This window comes from Podarcis muralis, chromosome 17 (assembly GCF_964188315.1).
Source record: "Podarcis muralis chromosome 17, rPodMur119.hap1.1, whole genome shotgun sequence".
NCBI classification, from domain to species: domain Eukaryota; kingdom Metazoa; phylum Chordata; class Lepidosauria; order Squamata; family Lacertidae; genus Podarcis; species Podarcis muralis.
Genome location: NC_135671.1, coordinates 3,789,446 through 3,806,503, shown reverse-complemented (window position 1 = coordinate 3,806,503; position 17,058 = coordinate 3,789,446). Strand labels below are relative to the sequence as shown.

Sequence of the window (17,058 nt, the reverse complement as noted above, 5' to 3'; positions counted from 1 at the left end):
CTTGGGGGAAAGACATGTCTGGCTGGTGAGCCAGGATCTTGGAGGGTCTCCTTCCCCTCAGTGACAAGCATTTCCAACGACAACTACAAATTTATGCGAGTTTTATACCAATTTAACAGGGTTTCCCCCCCAGAGAATCCTGGGAATCGTAGTGTTTTCTTTTTTGGGGGGTGAAATATACTCGGAGTCGAGAGTGGATTTCATGCTCTTTATTCAGCTCATAGTGGGAGGAGGAATGGAAGTTCCCCCACAATATCTGCTTTATATACATCATTTACAGAATGGGCTGCACGTGATTGGCTAATTCCGGGATTCTCCTGTAGGCCAATCAGGTTGTGGATTCACTTCCACCTGGAGCTGGATTGGGTGGCTCCTGCGGACCAATCATACTGCTGCATGGTTCTAGGACCAATCAGACTGCCGCATTCTGAATCCTATTGTTCTAGGACCAATCAGACTGCTGCATTTTGGATCCTATTGTTCTAGGACAAATCAGACTGCTGCATTCTGAATCCTATTGTTCTAGGACCAATCAGACTGCTGCATTTTGGATCCTATTGTTCTAGGACCAATCAGACTGCTGCATTTTGGATCCTCTTCAACTCAGTACATAATGGGGCGGGTGGGGGGCTGATAATTTTTCACAAAACTGCAGTTTCAATGGTTCCTAGCAGAAGAAGGAATGGCAGCTAACGGGGGTAGATACTGCCTTAAAAATAGCCCTGGGTGTAACATGGATTCAGACAAAACAGGAAGCACAATTGCTTCATATCTGCTGTTATTCTGCCATCTGCAATCACTGGCTTGTCCAAACCTTTGTATCCCTCTGTGTGGGCGATACATATTGGGAACTTGAACGTTTTCTGGGCTCGATGGTGGAAAGCAAACACTATATTCCAGTTGCAAATGAAGTGCAGACGATTGGTAAGGCACTGGTGTTCTTCCATATCAATGCCACACCACAAAGCTCCTCCCAAACAAGATGACAGTCTTGCAGTTTCAGTTATTTAGGGCACATTTGACCCACTTAGGAGAAGGCCAAACAATATAGCTAATGAAAATTCTTACATCATTCTGTATTTTTGAAGCATTTATTTACAAATAATTTTCCTTTTCTTCAAGCTTTTATATTTAATACACATGAACAACACCAAGAACAGTGTGATGTAGAACCACAGAAAGCAGCACGGGAAAAACTTATGTACACAGCAGGAAATGGATCATAAGACAAGGTGGACAGAACAAGAAGGACACAAATACTTTCCTCCATGGAGCTTCACAGGCACACAAAAATTCCTGAAAATATTTCCCCAAAGCCAAATAAATCAGAGGCTCCAGTACACACAGGATTCTTTCTGCCCTCATTTCCTTATATATAGGTTAAAAGAGGTTCAAGTAGACCAGGGTCTCCAGAATACCTGGGACCCTGTTCTGTTCAGGATCCCAGAAGGAACAGACCTTTCAAAACACCTAAAGCCAGGGGAAGCGAGGCACTTTTCACTCCAGCTGGAGACCTTTCCCAGCTTAGATGCTGGTGGAGAAATTGCCAGTGAAGTCCCAGAGGGGCGTCTGGATGAAGAGCTTGACTGACTGACAGCATTCAGATACCGCTGTGTCTCTGAAATGAGGAAGGCTTGGACAAGAGAGGCACAGTAGGAGTATCCTGTATGAAAGCCCTTGTCCTCTGCCACTGTGGAGAGAAAAAGAACATACAAAGGAGAGATGAAAGGAGAGAGGCAAGTCAAGCATCCATCAAATGTATGCATCTGCATGTCTTGAGGAGAAAGGGGCCTGGGGTATAAGCTGTGTGATTTCCTTTAACTTAAAAGAGCCTTGTTGGATCAGACGCAAAGCTCTTCTCTGTTCAGTGGGGGGCTCAAGGGTGGTTACCCTAGGTGCAAAATTGTTAGGGGGCGCAAAATTTCAACACCTAGTGCTGCTTCAACGCAGCTGCGCACTTCCATCGCTAGGCTCCATTAAAAACGTATTCTCCATGCGAACCAGGAATTAACCTCTCCAGACAATGGAACACCTCGTCTTTTCTTATCTCTGTGGCTGCGACCTCCTGGGTGACGCGGATAGCGTTAGGCAGTTGGCTGTGCATGCGTACTCCGTCCGTTTCCCTGCCTTCCACCCACCCTACTCCACACAGCCCCAGGTGCTGGCAACCCATGCTACACCACTAGTCCGTTTTCACACTGTTGCTCTGGTATTCAGAGGCAGGTGCCTCTGGTTTAGGAGGTAGTGCATACAGAGCCATCGTGACTAGTCGTTGACAGCCTTATCCTCCATGTTTTTGCCTGTTGCAAACAAAAATTTGCCCTTTTCCCTTATGGGGTATCCAAGAGCCCATATAGAGTCCTTACATAGGTTGCCTTTTGGTAGGAGAGAATAACAGAGGCCAACCAGAGAATATTGCAAAGCAAAGCAGCTAGTAAGCTTGATCTTTATTGATCTGTTGCAACAGGGTGCTCCCCTCACACACAGGAGAGAGGAGGAACCCAGAAAAATGGCGCGCAAGGCCTTATAAAGACTTTTGAAATTGCCACCCTGTAGATCAAGACCACCCCCAGAAACATCATACATACATACATCACAGAAGGGGTGTAACCTAAGACCACCCCTCAGATACATCATACCTACATCACAGAAAAGGCGGTCTTAAAACAGAAATTTGAATGTTGTTTTTCTCCTGTCCTTGTTTATCTCTTGTCTGGCAGGTTACTTGATTGGATTGCCTGGGGAGCCTGGCCAGTCTTTTGTAATGATAAATACTTAGTTCCTGGGCCAGGTCACAGGCTCACACCCTATTCATATCTTAAATGTGCCCTTAAGACAGGATTTGTGAGGAAAGAGGCAATGGGGACGTTTCCCACTTTGACCTTGCAGAGAAAACATTTGCTCAGTTTAGGAATCAAAATGGTTCCAGGTCGGTCTTCCTGTGCTGATCTATGTACGTGCTTGGTTGGTATGCTTATGAACATTACCATATATCTAAGACCTCAAAATTCCTATTACATGCCTAACCCCCAATTCAATTTTAAATGGATACAAGTGACACCTGAAACAATGAAAACAGCCGACAGCCTGCCTAAGGTATGGAGATGGGGCAATACTGATCATTAAATCAGCAATCAGTTGGGAGGTGAGCATGTCAGTGATTCACAGTGTAAACGTGAAGGAGAAAAAGCCCTTCTGTCAGGCATCAGGGAATCTGATCCCCCCACAGTAGGCTGCCAGGAATAGACAGAGAAGGAGAGTTCTTACCAATGTATTTTATTCAACATTCACAGAGAGTGGCTTAGAAATGCAACCTCTTGGAGTAATGGCGTTACTCCAAGTAATCTCCACCCCCCTTCTCTCCTCAGTTGTCAACAGCACCACCCACCTGATGGTGGCCGCTTAGCGTCATTTGCCTCTGAGTCCTTTGCTCTCCTACTTTCAACGCTCACCGGGTTCTGGGAGAAGGGGGTCTGGAATGCTTTCTAGTGATAACATGTCAGCCAGCTGCTTTGGCTCTGCCTTCTCCTCTTCTCTCATTATTTCCCAGCTTCTCCCCTCTTCTGCCTCTGAGCTATGACCTCCCGCAAACCACTGTTGCAAATCTATACTGTCTTCCTCTTCTCTGAAAGATTCAGGCTGGGGAGACAGTCTCCGCCATTCCTCCACTGTCCAGTCCCTTCTGATCTTGCTTTTGGCTACATACCCTTGGGTCTTTGTTTGCAGCAACTTCTTGACCTTAACTCTCACAGATGAAAGTATGTGGGTAATGCCAGCGGAAGTATCAGAAACCAGAGAGGATGACTGAAGATTTCAATTGGTCTTGCGTAGCTTAACAGGGCCGAATGAGAGAAATTATGCAGATTTGCCCATTCACATCATTTATACAGGCTGCAGAATCCAACTTGCTTGGCTGCATACTTTTAATTCTTTTAAGCGAAGAATTGTGATTATAGGCTGTAATGATCTAGGAGCTGAATCCTGCTCCATTTACCTCCTGGCAGGCCCACCTGCAATCTAGATAAAATTTTGTAATATGTGCCTAGTGAACTCAATCCTTAAGCGACTTAAATGATTCTCTGTTATTATTGTTATAATTATAATTATGGCTTTTCTATTCCACCTTTCTTCCAATGAACTCAAAGTGGCATTCATGACTCTCCCTCAATCCTATGAGGTAGGTTAGGCTGAGAGATGGTGACTGGCCCAAGGTCACCCAGTGAGCTGCATATGTGAGCGGAGATTTGAACACTGGGACTCAGCTACATTAGTCAAAAAAAGTGTTTTGAATGTGTTACAAACATGCAACACCAGATGGCGCTGGGGAGCCAAAAAAATATCTTCCCCCCCCTTTCGTTATCACGACTGAATTTCTGACTTATTTATAGTGGGTTTTTCCTGTGTGTAGATCCACTCCCGGTCTCCACCCTAACCATCACACCCAACTCGCTCCATGTTATCCATCTTCACTATGGTACATTGCAATAAGCCATTCCGACCTACAACTCACCTGCTAGCTGCAATGTTTGAATCCGCTGCACAGTCATTTCTAGAAGAGCTGCCTTGTCCATGCGAGAATTAGGAAGAGGCTTTTGGGAGGGAAAAAAAGAGGATAACTGGAGACTGGCTTGGAACCGGGCAGAAGTGGGCATTGCAAGAGTAGAAAGAAGAGAATTTGGCATGGACAGGAACTACTCTCAACTGAACAAAGAGAGCTGGTAATTCGAAGAAACTATTATTCAGTGAACTTGGAGGGACATCCGCATCACAGATTGAAATCACTTTAAATTTCACAGTCCCCTATGGAAGCATCATGGGAATGGTAATTCCTAATAAGAAGGCAGGGATATCTGATTTAAAACATTCTCAGCACACTCCATGAAACCACAGCTCTGAAGGTTTTTTGAAGGAAGTTCAATGCACCGTATTTTTCGCTCTATACGACGCACCAGACCACAAGACGCACCTAGTTTTTGGAGGAGGAAAACAAGGGGAAAAAAATTCTGAATCTCAGAAGCCAGAACAGCAAGAGGGATCGCTGCGCAGTGAAAGCAGCAATCCCTCTTGCTGTTCTGGCTTCTGGGATAGCTGCGCAGCCTGCACTCGCTCCGTAAGACGCACACACATTTCCCCTTACTTTTTAGGAGGGAAAAAGTGAGTCTTATAGAGCAAAAAATATGGTAAGTTTTCTAGTGTGGTGTCTCAAAAGTGAATGAAATGAGACTATCTTCCCGCAACTCATATTGCATTTTCTTTTACTGGAACTTTTCTCCCAAACTGTCATTTGAACGCTGGGAGAGAGTGTCCTATACTCCAAGCTTCAAATTGTGAGCCTTTGGGTTTTGCATTTCGCTGCACTGATATCCAGCATGTTACCCAGTGGGATTGATTGTCTTCAGAATACAAAAAAAAAGAAATGAAAGATCCTTTTGTGTAGGTGCTGCCTGGCAGGAAGGAATAGGAGGAACCTATATCTGCACCACAAACCTCTTTCAGTGTCATACCAATTTAACTCTGCTGGCTTCCCTAAAAGAATACTTTGCAGTTTGATGAGAGTGCTAAGAATTCTCCCTTATATCCTTAAGCTCGGCTTACACAACTATACTTCTCAGGGATCCTGAGAGAAAGAGGGAGAGAATATGAAGAAACAAGTTTATTCTGCCACTGAAGACAGTTCGGAAACTTCAGCTAGTGCAGAATTCAGCGGCCAGGTTGCTCACCGGAGCAAGATGGTTTGAGCATATTACACCAATCCTGGTACGACTGCACTGGCTACCGATTAGTTTCTGGGCCCAATTTAAAGTACAGTGGTTCCTTGGTTCTCAAATGCCTTGGTTCTCAAATGCCTTGGTTCTCAAATACCTTGGTTCTCAAACGCCTTGGTTCCCAAACACCGAAAACCCAGAAATAAGTCTTCTGGTTTCCAAACGTTTTTCGGAAGCCGAACATCCGATGTGGCTGTCGGCTATTGTTTCTGGGGCGCCTGCACCAATCAGCTGCTGTGCCTTGGTCTTCAAACATTCCGGAAGTCCGTTTGACAGATTAAGTTTGGCACTTTTGTTTTTGCTATTTATTTTGCGTTTTTGTTTTTTGAGGCTTTTTCGGTTAATTTGTTTTTGGGACTGTGTGGAACCCAGTTCAGCTGCTGATTGATTGTGTGACTGCAGAAATGGATAAAAGCCCCCATCCAGATCATGACAGTGCAGGTAAGAAAAACAATTACTTTAAATTTTTATCATCTACAATACTGGCTTATTTTATAGTACAACACAATGATTATTGCTTTCATTTTATGGATCAATGGCCTCGTTAGTAAAATTCATGTTAAATTGCTATTTTAGGGGTTGTTTTTAAAAGTCTGGAATGGATTAATCCGCTTTGCATTACTTTGTATGGGGAAGCACGCCTTGGTTTTGGAACGCTTTGGTTTTGGAACGGACTTCCGGAAAAGATTAAATTTGAGAACCAAGGTACCACTGTACTGGTTTTGACCTATAAAGCCTTAAACAGCTCAGGACTGCAATACTTCAAGGACTGCCTCTCCCCATATGAACCTACCCAGACCCTGAGATCGCCTTCTGAGGCCCTAATAATAATAATAATAATAATAATAATAATAATAATAATAATAATTTATTTATACCTCGCCCATCTGGCTGAGTTTCCCCAGCCACTCTGGGCAGCTCCCAATCAAGTGTTAAAAACAGTACAGCATTAAATATTAAAAACTTCCCTGAACAGGGCTGCCTTCAGATGTCTTTTAAAGATAGGATAGCTGCTTATTTCCTTCACATCTGAAGGGAGGGTGTTCCACAGGGCGGACGCCACTACCGAGAAGGCCCTCTAACTGGTTCCATGTACAGTGGTGCCCCGCAAGACGAATGCCTCGCAAGACGAAAAACTCGCTAGACGAAAGGGTTTTCCGTTTTTTGAGTCGTTCCGCAAGACGAATTTCCCTATGGGCTTGCTTCGCAAGATGAAACGTCTTGCGAGTTCTTGCGAGTTTGTTTCCTTTTTCTTAAAGCCGCTAAGCCGCTAATAGCCGTGCTTTGCAAGACGAAAAAACCGCAAGACGAAGAGACTCACGGAACGGATTAATTTCGTCTTGCGAGGCACCACTGTAACCTCACTTCTCGCAATGAGGGAACCGCCAGAAGGCCCTTGGCGCTGGACCTCAGTGTCCGGGCAGAACGATGGGGGTGGAGACGCCTTCAACGCCTGTCTCTGCCTTCAACGTGTGCCTCCTCCATGAGAGGTGCAGAGGGTGGCAGCACGAGAACGGGGCCTTCTCTGCAGTGGCTCCCTGTTTGTGAAATGCTCTCCCCAGGGAGGTTTGCCAGGCACCTTCATCATACACCTTTAGGCTCCAGGCAAAAACGTTCCTCTTTAGCCAGACCTTTGGCTGATTGACATCCGATGCCCTTTTTAAATGTGTTGGGGAGGAGGGTTATTGTGCTGTTTGTTTTATTATGAATTTTGTGTTTTTATCTTCTAATTTTATGTTGCAATAGCCCTGAGACATGCGGGTATAGAGCGGCATACAAATTTAATAAATAATAATAAAGTAAAAAGTTGAAGCTTATCATGTTAGATACATACAGAAGCTTGATGGTGGATGCCCTCTCATCCCCAGTGGGATGTGTTATTATGGGTTATGGGGAGACACCAAACGTGGCTCCTTACCTTGTTACCTGGGCTGGGGCCACCTAGTAAGAGAGCCTTCAGTTGGTTGAGAGACTGGGCAATTCGATTCCTTCGCTTCTTCTCCATTAGCGGTTTGATGATCTGCAGATGAAGAATTCCTGCATCACTAGAGGAATTAACTAGGAAGCTGTTTGTCGTGCTGGGCAAGGACAAAAGGCGGAAGAGAAGAACTGGGGAACAGGGGGAGCAGTTGACCAAAGCTGGCCCCAAACACTGAAGTGCCTGAATCAGAAAATCCAAATAATATCCCCTCTCACTAATTTTTTATTACTTTTTTATTGATTTTCAAAAACAAAACAAAATTAAAGTTAAACTTTAACATTCAACCTTTTTTATCTTCTTATTTACCCTGCGCAATTTCGCGCCCGGACTTCCCTCCTTCCCTGCTTCGGTTTTCCCAATTTACATCCATTCCTGCAGATTCTTAATTACATTCTATATACATCACAAGATTTATGTTAGCCCTGCTACAGTTTTTAAACTTCTACAGTTATTTCGTATATACACAACAAATTTACTCCACTCCTCTTCAAACTTTGTCGCTTTTTGGTCTCAAATTTTATAACTCATTTTTGCCAATTCAGTATACTCGAATAATTTTGTCTGCCACTCCACTAGGGTTGGTAACTCTTGGGATTTCCACTTTTGGGCCACAAGAATCCTTGTGGCAGTCGTGGCATACAAGAATAATTCGCAGTCTTCTTTTCTCACTTCATCTCCTATTATCCCTAATAAAAAAGCCTCTGGTTTCTTTGGGAATGTATATTTGGAATTTCTTTTCATTTCATTGTATATCATATCCCAAATCCCCTCTCACTAATCAACATGGGCATGCAGTTGGGTGGGAAGTTCCCCCAAGTAATCCCCACCGAAATAAATCAGAGATGCACAAGATCACAGCCTCGCTCTTTCTCAACGGTTCATTTCAATGGGGATTGCAGTGAATATCCTGCAGAACTGCACCTGTTGCTCAGTTCTGTCTCCCTCCGTCTCTGCCTTCCTTACAACCACGTCAGCCCATACTTAACCCACCTCTAGACCTTTGCCAACACAGCTTCTCTCTCACTCTCTTTCCTTTTGCATGTACCTTTTTGTAGACCAGACGTTTTGGCTGTTCCAGATGTGGTTTCTTCCAGCTGCATCCCCTGGGTGCCCCTGTCGTCATCCATGAAGCTTTGCTATCTGCCGCCTCCAGGCTCATCTTGTCTCTCTGAGAATATTTTCAAATTTCCCTCCTTCTGCCCTCCCTTTAATTTATAGGGCATCCCCAGCACAGCTGTCACATTGTCTGCAAATCCTATTTACTCGCTCCTCAACAGAGGCAGCCAATGAACAGCTACAGAATCCTATTGGTCTTTCTGAGGGGAGGAGTGTGATGGTCTCTAGGAAGCCAGCCTGCACTCCAATCAACTCTCCAGAAGAGAGCCGGGAGGGAATTTTAAAAGGGGATTTCATTTCAGGCCGGCCAGCTGCTCCTTTCGGGACAGGGTGGGGGAATAAAAAGCATGAAGAGGGTGAATAGAGACTGGGCCAGAGGAGAGGAAGCTATTGAGATGGAAATGAGGGCAACAGAAGGTAGATGTGTGTTTTGCTGGATGGTGTGTGTGTTGGCAGCTGCGCTTGGGGTGAGAGGGAGACTTTGAAATACCAACACAACTCTGCTCAGGCAGAACAATCAGACCCTCCACTTAGCTTTGTAGGGTTGCCGGGGCAATGTGAGGCAGCCTTCACCTCTCAAACCGGGTTCTTTGTGAAAGGAATAGGCAGCAGAAGAATGTGTCATCACCCCATTCTTTTCCTAAGTAGCAGGCGGTGCAGACAGAAATGGGCCAACACAAGCAAAACATAACTTATATGTTTTCTAGAATGATCCAGGATGCCATTGCATGCTCATCTCTCTCACCAGCCACAGGCTTGCAGGGATTTCTGGCTGAGAACTTAAAAGAGCTGCTGACTTTGAGAATAGAGCGTTCTGGGCCGGATCAGCCTTTGGTTCGGTTTCAGTACAAGGAGCTATCATCGAATGCTCAGGATAATGTCAGAGACGAAGGATCAGCTAGACATAACATGGAGGCAGAGAGATAGCAGGAGCAACCAAATTCTTCTCTTTCATGATTCATGGCTATGGTGTTATTCAACATCCCTATAAAGCTCTAATATGCAAAATTCAAAAAGATTTGAGCTTCGCATTTCATCCGTAATGCGTGTTCTGGGCGTGTGTGTTTGCACTGTGCACGTGAAATGCTTGGTAAAACAGTGAGGTTCAGAGCTGTTTCCAGAGGAAGAACTGTGAGGGGAGAGAGTCAGTGTTGGTCAGAAGATAAATAATGGCTTTTCCCACCTGCCTTGCCCTATCCTCCAGCCCTAGCAGCCTTCAGAAGGGAGCTGTTTCCAGAGGAAGAACTGTGAGGGGAGAAGGAGACACTGTTTGCCACCAGGGGGTGGTTGGTTTCACCAGGGCTGCCAAACCTTCCGCCCGAGGAACCTTCAGAAGACAGTTGCTGCCACAGACATTGTGTGTATGTGTATTTCAATGAGCTGAATAGAGTGAAAGATTGTTGTTGTTGTTGTTTAGTCCTTTAGTCGTGTCCGACTCTTCGTGACCCCCTGGACCAGAGCACGCCAGGCACTCCTGTCTTCCACTGCCTCCCGCAGTTTGGTCAAACTCATGTTCATAGCTTCGAGAACACTATCCAACCATCTCGTCCTCTGTCGTCCCCTTCTCCTTGTGCCCTCCATCTTTCCCAACATCAGGGTCTTTTCCAGGGACTCTTCTCTTCTCATGAGGTGGCCAAAGTATTGGAGCCTCAGCTTCAGGATCTGCCCTTCCAGTGAGCACTCAGGGCTGATTTCCTTCAGAATGGAGAGGTTTGATCTTCTTGCAGTCCATGGGACTCTCAAGTGTCTCCTCCAACACCATAATTCAAAAGCATCCATTCGTTGGCGATCAGTCTTCTTTATGGTCCAGCTCTCACTTCCATACATCACTACTGGGAAAACCATAGCTTTAACTATATGGACTTTTGCTGGCAAGGTGATGTCTCTGCTTTTTAAGATGCTGTCTAGGTTTGTCATTGCTTTTCTCCCAAGAAGCAGGCGTCTTTTAATTTCGTGGCTGCTGTCACCATCTGCAGTGATTATGGAGCCCAAGAAAGTAAAATCTCTCACTGCCTCTATTTCTTCTCCTTCTATTTGCCAAGAGGTGATGGGCCCAGTGGCCATGATCTTTTTTGATGTTGAGCTTCAGACCATATTTTACGCTCTCCTCTTTCACCCTCATTAAAAGGTTCTTTAATTCCTCCTCACTTTCTGCCATCAAGGTTGTGTCATCTGCATATCTGAGGTTGTTGATATTTCTTCCTGCAATCTTAATTCCAGCTAGGGATTCATCCAGCCCAGCCTTTCGCATGATGAATTCTGCATATAAGTTAAATAAGCAGGGAGACAATATACAGCCTTGCCGTACTCCTTTCTCAATTTTGAACCAATCAGTTGTTCCATATCCAGTTCTAACTGTAGCTTCTTGTCCCACATAGAGATTTCTCAGGACACAGATGAGGTGATTAGGCACTCCCATTTCTTTAAGAACTTGCCATAGTTTGCTGTGGTTGACACAGTCAAAGGCTTTTGCATAGTCAAGGAAGCAGAAGAAGATGTCTTTCTGGAACTCTGGAGTGTAAGATAGGTTAGGCAAAGAGATTGTGACTAGCCCAAGGTCACCTAGTGAGCTTCATGGCTAAGTGGAGATTCGAACTCTGGTCTCCCAGGTCCTAGTCCCACACCTTAACCATTACTCCAGCTGTCTCTCTGCTTGCAAAGGTGCCACCAGCAAGCGTTGTTCTGGTTGTTTGTTGTTGTTGTTTAATCTTTGTGTCTGACTCTTGGTGACCCCCTGGACCAGAGCACGCCAGGCCCTCCTGTCTTCCACTGCCTCCCGCAGTTTGGTCAAACTCATGTTAGTAGCATTCTGGGTGTTAGGTAGTATTTAATCTCACAGTGGATGTGCTTATGTTGATAAGAGTTGAAAATAACATATTGTCAGGAACTGGGATGGAATGCTTGCTTCGTGTTCTTTAAAAAAAATAAAATACTGCTTTTACTGAGGTCTAGACATTCATGCTGGGGGAAAAATAATAATATCGCCAGAGTAAGCTCTGTAGGCTCCAACATTTCATAGATGAAAACAGGGACGTTCTTGTATACTCTCAGTTTTCATACCAAGAATTTCCGCTTCCCAGAGGACCCGTTGCTGAAAGCTGTTCTCCACCTGCTGCACAAAGCATTCATTCAAGATGGTAATTTGCTTTTCTATATTGGCTTCCCTGTGTTAGTAAACTGACCACAACAGATTCCCTCATTTGTCTCATGCCACAGGAGGTCTTGCTATTCTTTAAACGTCACTGATTAGAGGTAGTTAATGTGAGCAGAACAGAAGGGAGACTCTTGTACCTATGGACACAGTGTTTTAAAAAGCACCCTCGACAGGCAAAGGAAGAATGGTGGTTTAGCAGGAAGGAATGTCTTCTCCATTATACCCAGCAGATGGTGCTCTACAACCATTTTGTGTGGCACTTGGATAGCCACCAAAATCTGTTTGTGGCTCAATTATGTTCTTGGAGTGGTGATCACAGGATAATGATGATAATAATAGAGCATTTGGTGCTCCTGGGATTACTGTTTAGGTATGAAAACACACACCAACACACACTCAGCACAATCCAGTCAAAGCTAAACTCCATTGTTATACCCTCCAACATCTCTCTGGTAAAAAAAGGGACGTCTGGGCGGGTTCCAGTACATATAACAAACAAAATACCGTATTTTTCGCTCTATAAGACGCACCAGACCACAAGACGCATCTAGTTTTTGGAGGAGGAAAACAAGAGAAAAAAATATTCTGAATCTCAGAAGTCAGAACAGCAAGAGGGATCGCTGCGCAGTGAAAGCAGCAATCCCTCTTGCTGTTCTGGCTTCTGGGATAGCTGCGCAGCCTGCATTCGCTCCATAAGACGCACACACATTTCCCCTTACGTTTTAGGAGGGAAAAAGTGAGTCTTATGGAGCAAAAAATAGGGTAAATCATTAAATATTTGAAAACTTCCCTGTACAGGGCTCTCGTCAGATGTCTTCTAAAGGTTGTATAGTTACTTACCTCCTTGGCTCGGGGGTCACATAACACCATACCCTCTGATGAAAATAGGGGTGTCCTATCCTACCCTCCAACATTTTTCTGATGAAAATAGGCATACCTTGAGGAAAAGTGGGACATTCTGAGATCAAATCAGAAACGAGGATAGCTTCTGTAAATCTGGGACTATCCCTGAATAATAGGGACACATGGAGGGTCTGCATTGTGCTCACACTTCCATGAAAGCAGATGGACATTAAAAAAGGGAAATGGAGGCAGATGGATTCACAACTACAACACCTGTTTCGGGGTCTAGAGAGGGTAGCGGCAGTCTAGCTGCAGGTGCTCTTGGAAGAAACTGACCAGGCCGGCCCATTTTAGTCTGATTTTGGGCCATTTTGGGACAGAATTGGCATTTGTTGCCCTGAATGGTCTTCTTCAGGAGAGTGCCATGGGGAATGCAACCCTGCTGCTGTTGCTTGATCTCTCAGCAGCTTTCAACCGTGTTGACCCTCTGCACGAACCCTGTGCCTTCCCCAAATCTTCTCCAGAGCATTGGAGGAACCCCACAGAACAGATTTAGCGGGTGGAGGATCCTTTGCTGTGCACAGAAAGAGAGATGTTTTGCTTCGTGCTACATTGAACAAAACCCAGTGGGATGAAGCTGGTTTTTAAAAGATAGCCTTAGAAGGGGGGAAAGCTCACTTGCACAACCCAGCCACAGCGCAATTGCTGAATATACTTTGGTCCTCTTCATTTTTCTCCTCCTGAACTGCTTTGAGCTCTGCTTCTACTCCTGTGCAGTCATTTTCTCGCTGTGCTGCCAACAAACCTCCCCTCCCTTTTGACAACCCATGTTTCTGACCCCATCTCCTGAACTCCCCCTGCTGCCTTCGGAAGGTTGCCATGACAACATCCTGGGGGCCATAATTCGGCTGTGATAAATATGAGAAGAAGCTGCTCTGTTATTTTCTAATGGGGTGGGAAGAGAACCAATTTTAGGGGGAACAATTCTATTCCTTCTCAAACACCCTGTAAAGCAGGCAACAGGTGAATGGCCCAAATTCTGAGAAACCTTTGGCCAGCAGTTTGAGGACATGCAAATCGGTAGTGTTTCTTCGTCTCTTAACCGAAACATACACTTCCTAGATTCATGGGCTTTTAATTCAATTTTAAGATACTGCTCTAGGCATGACGATCGAGTTCTGACTTGTGCTAGAGAGGGAGCTCTGAGTGACCGCTGGCTTTCATATTTCCAAGGGGAGAGGGGTGCCTTGCTCCATTGTCCTAGCATGCCTCCATGCAAGCAGAAAAACGTTTTCCCTGGCAATAAACTACTTTCGGTTCTCTCCGAACCACCATCTTAAAGCTGTCAGGATTGCAAACAGCCCTTTAGCAGCAATATCTTTGCACCACCATTTCTGTTTAACATCCAGCCTGAGATCTCTGTGAAACTCAAGAACTAGCTCACTGCATTGTGACTTTCAGTGGAGCCTGATAGTTTGTGATGGATCGACTTAAATTATAAACCCACCTTTTTCGTCCGAGGAGCTCAAGGTGTTTCTCCACCTCCTCATTGAATGCTCAACAACCCTGTGAGGTAGGTTGGGGCCAAGAGTAGCTGGCCCAAGGTCACCCAGCAGGCTTCGTGGCAGAACAGGGATTTGAAACCCGGGTCCTAGTCTGACACTGGGATCTCCCCTTTGCTCAGAAGCTGAAGCTGAAGCAAGACTTCCATTTATCTTTCGGGAACTTTCAGGAACTGATCAATTCAGATTTTTCTTTAGTTAAAAGCCAGTGGGTGCACTACAGTGGCTGCATTATGTTGTTGTTGCTGAGTCGTTTAGTCGTGTCTGCCTCTTCGTGACCAACCTGGACCAGAGCACGCCAGGCCCTCCCGTCTTCCACTGTCTCCCGCAGTTTGGTCAAACTCATGCTGGTAGCTTCGAGAACACTGTCCCACCATCTCGTCCTCTGTCGTCCCCTTCTCCTTGTGCCCTCCATCTTTCCCAACATCAGGGTCTTTTCCAGGGAGTCTTCTCTTCTCATGAGGTGGCCAAAGTATTGGAGCCTCAGCTTCAGGATCTGTCCTTCCAGTGAGCACTCAGGGCTGATTTACTTCAGAATGGCCGACTCTGGGGTTGCGGCGCTCATCTTGCTTTATTGGCCGAGGGAGCCGGCGTACAGCTTCCAGGTCATGTGGCCAGCATGACTAAGCCGCTTCTGGTGAACCAGAGCAGCGCACGGAAACATCGTTTACCTTCCCGCCGGAGCGGTACCCATTTATCTACTTTCACTTGGATGTGCTTTCGAACTGCTAGGTTGGCAGGAGCAGGCACCAAGCAATGGGAGCTCACCCCATTGTGGGGATTCAAACCGCTGACCTTCTGATCGGCAAGTCCTAGGCTCTGTGGTTTAACCCACAGCACCACCCGCGTCCCTTTATTATTATGGAATAGGGCATCCCTATTTCCATCGGGAAAATGTTGGGAGGGCATGTCCATTTCTTTTTTTCGTTCAAGCGAGGCAACAGAGTGTTGAGCGGACTGGATGAGGACCACTAAACGGAAGCTGTATCTTGACAAGATGGAGGTATTGCCGTGAGGTGGGCCTGAGTGCAATGGTGTCCAACCTGTTCTAGATGCCAATGCACCTCCTCTGAGAGACCAGAGTTCATCGTTTGGGATCACTGATCAGCCTCTAGAACCAAAGCCAGATTCAACTGCCCTGGGGCACGAAGCACATTCCACCAGATACACAAAAAATGGAGAATTTCTTAGGTACATATGAAAAGCCCATGAATCAGTGCTCCTCTGTTGGGCGGGCAAAAGACAAAAGTTACATGAGAAAGAATGAGCATACAGCACCAGCAACTGGTTTGATCATTTAGGCCAGGGGTTGCCAACCTTTTTGGACTGGTTTGAATACTGGGGGCACCAGAAACAGAATAGTTGCAATGGATTGGGCGTGGCAAAATGGCTAATAATAATAATACATTTTTATTTATATCCCGCCCTCCCCAGCCGAAACCAGGCTCAGGGCGGCTAACAATAAAATAATACAACACTCTAAAATCATTTCATTATAAAATTAATTCAAATCAAATTGATGGCAACCATTGGGCTAGAGTTCTGTGAAGATTGCCAAAGTAGGGAGTCAGGCTGTGCCCTGGCCAAAGACTTGGTGGAACAGCTGTGTCTTGCAGGCCCTGCGGAAAGATGTCAAGTCCCATAGGGCCCTAGTCTCTTGTGACAGAGCGTTCCACCAGATCGGAGCCACAGCCGAAAAAGCCCTGGCTCTGGTTGAGGCCAGCCTAACCTCTCCGTGGCCCAGGACCTCCAAGATGTTTTTGTTTGAAGATTGTAAGTTCCTCTGTGGGACATACCAGGAGAGGCGGTCCCGTAGGTACGAGGGTCCATGGGGAACATGGAGTAAAACAAAATCAGAGTGACAAGCACCTTATGCTTACCACAGGTAGTCCGCTGTGCTCTGCTAGTCCCAATTATGGAGATCAGGAGTGGTTAGAGAGCTGGACTAGGACCCATGATACAAATCCCCACTCTGTCATGAAATTCACTAGGTGAATATGGATCATTCCGAGTCTCTCAGCTCAACAGGGTTGTTGTGAGGACAAAAATGGAGAGAAGAACCATGTATGACACCTTGAGCTCCTTGAAGGAAAGGTGGGATATAAACGTAACAATGAATACTGATGATGCTGTCTACTAACAGGGAGCATTCCTCAGTATACCAGGAAAAACACTACCTACTCTCATTTCAGAGAAATTGCTTATAACAGGGTTTCCCAAACTTGGGCCTCCAGGCTTTTTTGGACTACAGTTCCCATCATCTCTGACCACTGGTCCTGCTAGCTAGGGATGATGGGAGCTGTAGTCCAAAAAACAGCTGGAGACTCAAGTCTGGGAAACCCTGGCTTAGAAGATATCTGCACATTTTGCCCCACAATTTTCTTGCTAGGAGGGCAAGAGAATTACTTAAAAAAAGATAGATAGATCAGAGTCTGGGGCACTGCTGGAAGCCTTCATGGGAGCTAGGCTGGCAAATCCTGATTTAGACACAAGCAAGCACACTTCTATTTTCACACACTTTTAACAACTTCTAATGCTGCCATTTTTAATTTAGGCAGTTTTGATTTCACTGTCCATTTGGCTGGATTATTATGACAGTATGCTAGTTTTATTGTACTTACTGGTTTCCCTCCTACC

The 17,058-nt window shown here is 45.5% G+C and overlaps 1 protein-coding gene across 1 annotated transcript; it reads right to left on the bottom strand.

Moving 5' to 3' along the window:
* Positions 1-1,072: 1,072 nt before the first annotated feature.
* Positions 1,073-9,136, bottom strand: LOC114587973 (transcription factor HES-5-like). The gene is made up of 4 exons (XM_028712878.2): positions 8,792-9,136; positions 7,684-7,785; positions 4,511-4,589; positions 1,073-1,690 (listed from the first exon to the last, which is right to left on the bottom strand). The coding sequence occupies exons 1-4, from the start codon at positions 8,903-8,905 to the stop codon at positions 1,392-1,394; spliced, it is 594 nt and encodes a 197-aa protein (XP_028568711.2). The 5' UTR covers positions 8,906-9,136; the 3' UTR covers positions 1,073-1,391.
* Between the last annotated feature and the right edge of the window lie 7,922 nt (positions 9,137-17,058).